The 8,746-nt window shown below is 40.6% G+C and overlaps 1 protein-coding gene across 2 annotated transcripts; it reads right to left on the bottom strand.

Annotated features, from left to right (window-relative positions):
* Positions 1 to 2,612: 2,612 nt before the first annotated feature.
* On the bottom strand, positions 2,613 to 7,458 carry C3H1orf162 (chromosome 3 C1orf162 homolog). Of its 2 annotated transcripts, XM_045546792.1 has the most exons (7): positions 7,236 to 7,457; positions 5,673 to 5,807; positions 5,126 to 5,173; positions 4,289 to 4,358; positions 3,714 to 3,808; positions 3,375 to 3,424; positions 2,613 to 3,153 (listed from the first exon to the last, which is right to left on the bottom strand). In XM_045546792.1, exons 3-7 carry the CDS (start codon positions 5,160 to 5,162, stop codon positions 3,007 to 3,009), a joined length of 399 nt encoding a protein of 132 aa, XP_045402748.1. In that variant the 5' UTR covers positions 5,163 to 5,173; positions 5,673 to 5,807; positions 7,236 to 7,457; the 3' UTR covers positions 2,613 to 3,006. The 2 variants fall into 2 exon arrangements, with proteins under 2 accessions (XP_045402748.1, XP_045402749.1); XM_045546793.1 differs by lacking the exon at positions 5,673 to 5,807 and having other exon boundaries at positions 7,236 to 7,458.
* Positions 7,459 to 8,746: the final 1,288 nt, after the last annotated feature.

Raw genomic sequence — 8,746 nt, 5'->3', positions numbered from 1 at the left:
TTGGTTCAGGATTCAGGTGGGAGATGGGAGCATTAGGTGTTGGGCATCCTGAAGATCTTCAGCCTGGTAAATGAAGAACTTCCAAAGTTACAGAAAGGCTTTTCAGGAAAAGCATACCTCCTTCTCGCCCCTGACTCTTAGTCCCTCAGATACCAAGCTCCCCTCCCCAGGGGCAACCACTGAGACCAGTTAATTGTGTTTTCTTTCAGAGGTATACTAAATATATACAAATACACACATAGGCACACATACAATCAGACATATGCATGTATACTCTACTGTGCATGAGTAGAGCATATTTAGAATTCTGTTCAGCAGCTTGTATTTTCATTTAGCAAAGTATCTCGGAGATCTTTTTTTTTTTTTTATTAGAACATGTAAAGGTGCCTCATTGTTTTGAACAGCTACATTGTGCTCCATGGACCAGGCCCTGCTCAATGGACTTTGAGAGTTTTCTCAATTTTTCACTGTTTGAAAGAGTTGAACATAATGAATAAATGTGCAAACTCTGGAGCCAGCCTACCTGGGGTTGACTCCCAGTGCCACTACTTACTAGCAGTGTGAACTCTGGCAATCTACTTACCCTCTCTGTGCCTGCATTTCTGTATCTAAAATGAGAATAATGACCGTAACCCCACAGAGTTCCGTGAGGATCCCTAGATAAATGCAAGCTCTGAGAATAGTGCTGAGAGTGTAATAAGCCTCAGCAAGTCTTAGACAATTTGATTACTGTTGCAATTAAAGTTATATAGGCAATTTTCCACATATTTAAGCAGGATGAATTCTTAGAATTTATTTTATTTTAGTTTATTGTTATTTTACCCTACTTGCAAGCTAAGAAATAGAGTTTAAAATGTTGTTAGCTTCTTCCATAGTAGTTGTACCAACTTACTTGCCCACCAGCTGTAAATGTGTGTTTTGGTTCCCCACAATCTTGCCCACACAGTTTGTTAGCAAGCCTTTTGAATTTTGAAAATCTTATTGATGGAAAATACTATCTAATTGTAGTTCTAATTACTATTTTTCTTATTATGAGTGAGGTTGAGTATCTTTTCATATGTTTAAGAGCCATTTTTATATCCTTTTCTATGACTCGTCCAACCATATCCTTTGCCCTTTTTTCTATTGAGTTGTTGATTTTTTTCCATATTAATTTATAAGAGATCTTTATATATAAAGAAAATTAGGCCAGGCATGGTGGTGCATGCCTGTAGTCCCAGCACTTTGGGAGCATTGCTTGAGGCCAGGAATTCAAGACTAGACTGGGCTACATATCGAGACCCTGTTGCTACAAAAAAATTAAAAAATTAGCCAGGTGTAGGGGTGCACACCTATAGTGCCAGCTACTTTGGAGGCTGAGACAGGAGGATCCCTTGAGCCCAGAAGTTTGAGGTTGCAGTGAGCTATTTTTGTGCCACTGCACTCCAGCCTGGGCAACAGAGCAAGACACTGTCTCTTAAAAAATAAAAATTAAATAAAAATAATTAAAAAAAAGAAAATTAGCTCTTTGTGTATGAGATGCTTTGCAAATGTTTTCCAAGCTTTTCATTTGTCTTTTGACTTTTTAATGGTATTTTATAAGTTAAGTTAATCCTTTCTGGTTTCTGGGCTTTGTGTCATACATTCAAAGGCATGTTCCACTCTGAAATAATTTTCAAAATTCTGCCATATTTTCTTCTGGTATTTTTATGTTTTTTATAGTTAAATTTTTGACATATCTGGAACTTATTTCAATATAAAAAATGAGATATGGATCCTATTTTATTTTCACCTACATAGTTACCTATCTGTCTTAACACCATTTATTGAATAAACCAATTTCCCCCAAATAAGTTGACATGATATATTCATCACACTCTGAATTTCCCTATGTATTTTGGTCTACTTATGTTCTTATTTTTCTATTTCATTGATTTGTTTATTCATGCACCATTAAAATATTGCTTTAATTTGACATGCTTAATAAAACAGGTACTTTTAGTTAGCTGTTAGCGCTAGCCTTCTCATATTACTTTTATTTATTATTTATTTATTTTTATAAATTTTCCTGGGTTAGCTTTCTTGTTTATTGTTTACAAAGGAAATGTAAAGTAAGTGTGCCTAGTGAAAACTAATCTTCTTGCTATTTTTTGATGGGATTGTTTATGTGATTACTCATTGGGATTTGGGGGTAATTAATGTTTAGATTTTTACCTTTGTTCTTATATAATATTGTTATGGATATCTCTTACGCTATAGCAAGGAGGTAGAAGTCCACATTGGAATAGTGCTTTATACAATGTGGACCTTGTATTTGTTTAGAACTCTGGGCTATATAAAGTGCTATGTGTACGATATATCATTTAATCCTCACACTAAGTATTAGTGGTGTTATTGTCTGTTTCCAAGATGAAGGACTTGAGGCTTAAAAATGTTAACACACTTGCCCAAATGAAAGCAGCTGGCTAATGGGGGGCTGCGAGACCTGCACCCCAGTGGAACCAGAGCTTGTTTCAGAGCAACATCACCTCTGTTAGTTTTTTTTAACCTGTGGATGAGGTCTGGACTTTTGGTCCTGACCTCTGGAGAAGGTGGTGGGAATAGACACACAAATGATGAAGAAGGAGCCAACATTGTGAAGGGTTTGCCTTTATTTGAAATTCTTGATAGATTGTTCATTTGGTTGACTCCTCCCAAGTTGATCCCTGACACTGGGTGAATCCTCTGTGCACTGAGCTCTGTGCCACACATTTCGGAAGGGGATGAGGGAGGCAGTCTCAGCCCTCATGGGGCAGTCTGTGAGTTCAAGCAGAAGGGCTAGCAGTCTTTTCTCTGGCCAGGCAAAAGACTGACCAATAGTCTTCAAAACTGCTGGATAGCTTTGCCAGATCACACCTAAACAACTCTGACCACAGTTTCACACAGGTTGTGGTCCAAAATTTGTTAAAGAAAAAAGAAAAAGAAAGAAAAAGATGTATGAAGATGGTGCTGAGGTGCGAAGAACTGGATTCAAGCCTCACTGGAAACTCAGGGTGAGTGTGCTGCTTTAATCTGAGTATAGACTGTGAGGTCCGAGTCTGCAGAACAATTCTTAGTCAAGTGATTGCCCTTTTCTTCTGAGGTTTTGAAAGTCATTCTGGCATAGGTAAGTGACTCCTCTGGGATGGATGAAAGCTGCAGAGAGAGAAAAAGGAGGAATGAGTAAGTTCAATTTGGCACTAAAGGTGTGTCCTTAGAAGCAAACTGAAAGCTTTGGTCAGGGAAGACCCAAAGAGATCAGAAGAACTCTTCAAACAGTCATTTGCTCAGTGTCCAGAAAGCAATACCACTGTCTAGAGGCAGTAGCCCAATGGCAGTAGCCCTCTAGTGTCCTGGACACAGCATGGTCATCTTACCTTGGCCGGAAGATCTGAGTGAGGTTCCAGGACCTGGGGACTGGAGCAACCTGCCACAAGTGCCAGGAAGAAAGAGGGACAAGTCTCACCAGGACGCCTGGAGGAAAGGGGAACCTCTCCCTTCAATCTTGGGTGAAAGGGTGGGGCAGGGAGAAAGTGCTGGAGGGTGGGGAGGGCAGGGAGGAAGGGAAATGAAGGGATTCCAGTCCCCAGTCTGCAGGAGGGTGAGCTAAGCAGGACGCCCCCCCACCTCCCACCCCCAACATTATTCACTCACAGCTTACTCTCCTCCCAGTGGCAGAGAAGAAAAGACTGTCCCATGCCTTGGAGACCACTTACATTTTTTGTAGCTCTTTATGACAAGGAAGATAAGTGCCAGCAGCAGCAGTGTCAGTAGAACCCCAGCACAAAAGGCCAAGATCAAATGTTCCTTGCTGTTTCGGCAAAGAAAGGGAGCAGACGAACTGCTGGGCTTTTTGAAGGCCTTTCCTAAAGGCCAGAGTATAACCTTCCCCACCTGTGGATGAACACCTGAAATGGCTTTCACACTGGATAGTGGACTTTCACTCTCACCCACTGATTTTCAACCTTTTGCTTTTAAGTTTCAGATCCATTTGAGGAATCAATGAAAGCTGTGGACTCTCTCCCTATGCCCCCTACTGCACACACAACGTTCATGGGCCCCTATCCAGCAAATTTTATCTATAAGCTTAGGGGATACATAGATCCCCTAGAGCTTGGGCAACACCTAGTTAAGAATCATACTCCTAGGATCAAAAACTGATTTAGTTCTTCTATTGTTTCTGACCCCTTCTCCCCAGACTCCCTTGCCCAAGTCCCCAAGCCGAAGTTGTCAACCCAAAATCAAATACCATGTGGTACAAAATGAAAAGGATGGGAGAATGCTCATTTACTTGAGGCTGTTAGAGAGACAGGGTGCAGAGGTAGTCGTTGGGGCTGCTGTGGTGAAGGTGAGTCGCCTGCCTAGGAGGAACATGAAGGGAGTTAGTGCATGAAATCCTTCCCGTTCAAGTGTCCCCAGGTGGCCCACCCTACCCAAGCAACCAGTGGAGACTAATGATAGGGCTGCAACTCTACAAAAGGGGAGAACATTTTTTCTTAGATCCTGAGTCCTTAAAAATGAAAATTAGAACTGGAACTTTAAAAACAATCAGCTACACAAATAAAAGAAGTACGAGCCTACAGGCCCTTTGATAAACGAACACATCTCATGTGTCTCCCTCCTCAAAGATTTTAGTAGGAACCCCTGGAGAGATTACGCTTCCTGTGATCCAAGCGGAGATCCCCAGGCTAGGGAGAAACAGAACAAGTATTTCCCAAAGTCCCTGGGAATTTGACCTTGAAACTGCTGGTTTTTTTTTTTTTTTTTTTTTTGGTTTGCTCGTTTATTTGCAAGGGCGGCTATTAACACTGCCTAACCACGGTGGTTTTCCCAGTGCCTACACCACAAATAGAAGAGCAGTGAGAAAAGTGAACTAGATGCTGGTAAACGACCCAGCTAGTCTAATACCGAGCACAGAGACCTTTTCCTCAGATACGGAGGGCCAGGCAGTTCTCTCTGCTTCCCCCTTTCACTTCTCCTGGCATTAAATTCTGCATCATGGTAAAATCTGACTCTTCCAACTTCAGAAATGCACTAGCCAGTGCTGTCCCATTATAGCCCTTCAGGACTATTTCTAGTTCTTTTAACTCATCAGTAAGACAGGTAATTGTCCCTGTCCTGAACTCACCAATGTTGGGTTTAGGTGTAGAATTACTCATTCCCATGCTGTCTTCCCCTGAGAATAGAAAAGGTACCATTTAGAAAGCTTGGGGCCGGGCGCGGTGGCTCACGCCTGTAATCCTAGCACTCTGGGAGGCCGAGGCAGGTGGATTGTTTGAGGTCAGAAGTTGAGACCAGCCTGAGCAAGAGCGAGACCCCGTCTTTACTAAAAATAGAAAGAAATTATATGGACAGCTAAAAATATATATAGAAAAAAAATTAGCCGGGCATGGTGGTGCAGCTACTTGGGAGGCTGAGGCAGAAGGATTGCTTGAGCCCAGGAGTTTGAGGTTGCTGTGAGCTAGGCTGACACCACAGCACTCACTCTAGTCCGGGCAACAGAGTGAAACTCTGTCTCAAAAAATAAATAAATAAATAAATAAAATAGAAAGCTTGGAAAGGAGAGGCAGCTGAGGGGCCAACTCTGAGACTGTGATTGTCATATAAGAACAGTAATAAATGAGAGAGAGGCAAGTCGTGGGTGTTCTAGTGCCATCAATGGTCACAGACTTTACCTGGTGTAGTTACTGCAGCTCAGCAGCCAGCCCTCAGGTTTGCTGGTACAGAAATTTGATCTTAACAGGGCACCAAGAATTGACTGATTCAGAATGGATTCCTACCAACCAACTCACAGGAGACCGATGTATGAACTGGAATAACGTAAGGAACATGTTGGTGTAACCAGTGCATTCCACCTTCCAGAACATATAAGAATGCCATTTAAAACCATAATTTTGCTTGTTAGGCACTGAACTGAATGAAGTATGAGAGAAAATGAATGGATGATTTTAATATTGACCGCCATCCAGGTCTGCTGCAACAAACTTACTCTTCCCTGGCAGTGCTGTGTAAACTTTGACAAACTTGCTTTTGCAGCTTCATCTTCTAGGCTGCATCAGACACTTCTATTCTGTACACATATTGTCTTTTCAAGTATGCCAATATCCTTGTCTAGGCTATGGTTCTATTTGTTATGTTAAGCCTTCTATATTTTGCCTCTTTGATTAATTTTTTAAACCAAAAAGTATAAAGCAGCTAAAGGCAGAAAAGTAAAATCACCCAAACTCTTACTATCCATTGTTAATATTTTAGTGTCTTTCCTTTTAGTCATATTTCCATGCATTTTTTAAAAACAGCTAGTTGAGATAGTTGTTTATATAAGACAGTTCTTTATATATGAGAAAAATACCTCATTGCCATGTACCCGTTACAACGGCAGCAACAGCAACACTATGAAGTACCTTACAAGTGACCACACATTTTTAGATGATGCAATGCAGGATAATAAGAAAGGTGCTAACAGGAAAATTCAGTCAGAAGTCTGAGCCATGAGAATGGGAACCCCACAGTCCACAGCAGAATCAGCAGTGGTAATAATTTTTCTAGCACATTTTGCTCCTTTTCTCTTTTCTTTTCTTTATATTTGTAGGTCTCTCCTGACACTGAGGTGGGCCTCTCCAGACACTATGGTGGCCCCCTGTTCTAATCTGTAAATCAGTGGTGCTCCTTGAAGAATACCATAAAATATTGTTATATTAATAATATTTTTAAAATATTGAAATATATGTTGGCACTACACAGAATATGAACTTACACTAGACCTTACCACTGGGGAGGTGGAAGAGGATATGATCGTAGGTTTCTGTAAAATCCCGACCTTCATGTCAGTAGTTCCGAATTTACAAAAATGTTACCACAGCCACCTTTAAAAAGTTAGGCCACTCCACCCAAAAAGACGAAATCTTCACACAATGCCACAGGAAAATAGCTACTCAAAAGTCCAGGCCAAGAAAAGCAGGAAACACATTTCCCTTTGAGAACAACAATCCAAACGTTTGACAGAAGCATAAATTAAAATAGAAACAGTGCTATATATACTTTTTCATGTTTCATCTGGCACTGGAGAATCCTGCTGATTGCCATAAAATCCATCAACTAAATAGAACCATTTAAACACAACACTTTCCCCACCAAATAACAAGACAAAAAATGAGAGAAACCACTAACACGTAGATGATATTTTCTTTTGCTGAATGATTATTTCATCTAGATTAAAAGCATATGGTAAATTCATTTACCTTTTAAGAAAAATTCTGGTAATGAGGTGCAATTGTCCAAGCCCGAACATTTCACTTGTTTCCGTTATTACTCTTATTTTTCAGAAATGATGAAATAAAAGTTTCTGCCTCTGCCACTGCCGCCACCAAGCTGTGTGTTGCAAAGTTCTTGTCCAAGCCCAAGACTTCCTCTTTGAGGTCAGCATGATGATTTTTTTTAATCCTATAAGCAGAAAGAACTCCTTTTGTATCCTTTGACACATGAGCACCCGAACATAAGGGGATAAGACAAATTTATTTCTAATTAAATATTTACTAAGTATTTACTTTAACCACCCTGCCAGATATTGTGGAAGTCACAGCAATGTGACATTATCACTGTCATCAGGAATCTTATAATCTCATCTATTCTAACCAGAGAGATGAGAATGATAAAAAAAATTGAAGAGCAAACAATGTTAAGAGTCAAGTACTAGCTGTGCAGACTTCAAGTGTGTTAAGAGTGTTGGGATCCCTTCAAAGGGAAGGTGAATCTGTTCTTTGTACATATCTATTTATAAAATAATATTAATAAATATACTCATTAAATAAATGCCATGGGCCATACCGTGGGCTAGATACTGTGCGTTTTTTCAGAGAGCAAGGCAGAAAAGTTCCTTGCTTTATGGAACCTATCATGTAATTGAGAAGAGAAATGAAAAACAGTTAAACCATAGATTAATAACACATTGTATTAAGGGCCATGAAGGAAGGAAACAGAGTACTAGGTAGAGAGTAAATAATGGGAGAATGTCTTTAGATCAGGCGGATGACTGGAGAAGGCTTCTCCAAGGAGAGGACATTTACCCTGAAAACCTTAGGACGAGAAGGCACTAACCAGGCACACAGCCTGGGGAAGAGTGTTTCGGGCCAAGGGAAGAGCAACTCACAGACATGGAAGAGGGGAGAGCTGGTGGAGCTGGAGAAATCAGGCCAGGCCGCTTGCAGGCGAACCTCGAGCTGTAGCATGGATAGGCTTTGGATGGAAGGAGAAGAAAGGGACTGTGAGAAAGGGTGTCCCAGGCCCAGGATTGGTTGCTGGGATTCAAAAGATGCATTTCTGGATATCAGCATCGTTCAAGAGTGGGGCATTTGGAGAGGGTGGGAGGTGGAAAATAGTTATATAGATGGATCGTAGCCAGATGGTTGGGGGCTTTAAATCCAAGCAAAATATATATTTAAAGTATTAGAAAAATAAGAAACCACTAATTTTTTTTTTTTTTTTGAGACAGAGTCTTGCTCTGTCGCCCTGGGTAGAGTGCAGTGGTGTCCCACTAAATATTTTTGATTGGAATGTAACATGATAAACATGGCCTTTAAGAAAGACTATACAATACCATATAAGATAAATTATGGGTAAAGAAAAAGACAAGGAAATTAGCTAGGGGTATCATGATATTTGGAGTACCATTTAGTAAGTGTGTGGGCAGCAGGAATGGGAAGGAAGCCACAGGTGTGATAAGATTGGAGAATATACAACTTAGGACCTGGAC

This window comes from Lemur catta, chromosome 3, assembly GCF_020740605.2.
Source record: "Lemur catta isolate mLemCat1 chromosome 3, mLemCat1.pri, whole genome shotgun sequence".
Taxonomy (NCBI): Eukaryota; Metazoa; Chordata; class Mammalia; order Primates; family Lemuridae; genus Lemur; species Lemur catta.
This window is presented reverse-complemented; position numbering and strand designations above follow the sequence as displayed.

Excerpts from the sequence above, each read along its gene's own strand:
- C3H1orf162 (XM_045546793.1), bottom strand. The coding sequence starts at position 5,162 with ATGGGAATGAGTAATTCTACACCTAAACCCAACATTG. Across the intron at positions 4,359-5,125 it reads TACACCTAAACCCAACATTG|GCAGGCGACTCACCTTCACC; the intron begins GTGAGTTCAGGA and ends TGTTCCTCCTAG. Across the intron at positions 3,154-3,374 it reads ACTCAGATCTTCCGGCCAAG|CTTTCATCCATCCCAGAGGA; the intron begins GTAAGATGACCA and ends CTCTCTCTGCAG.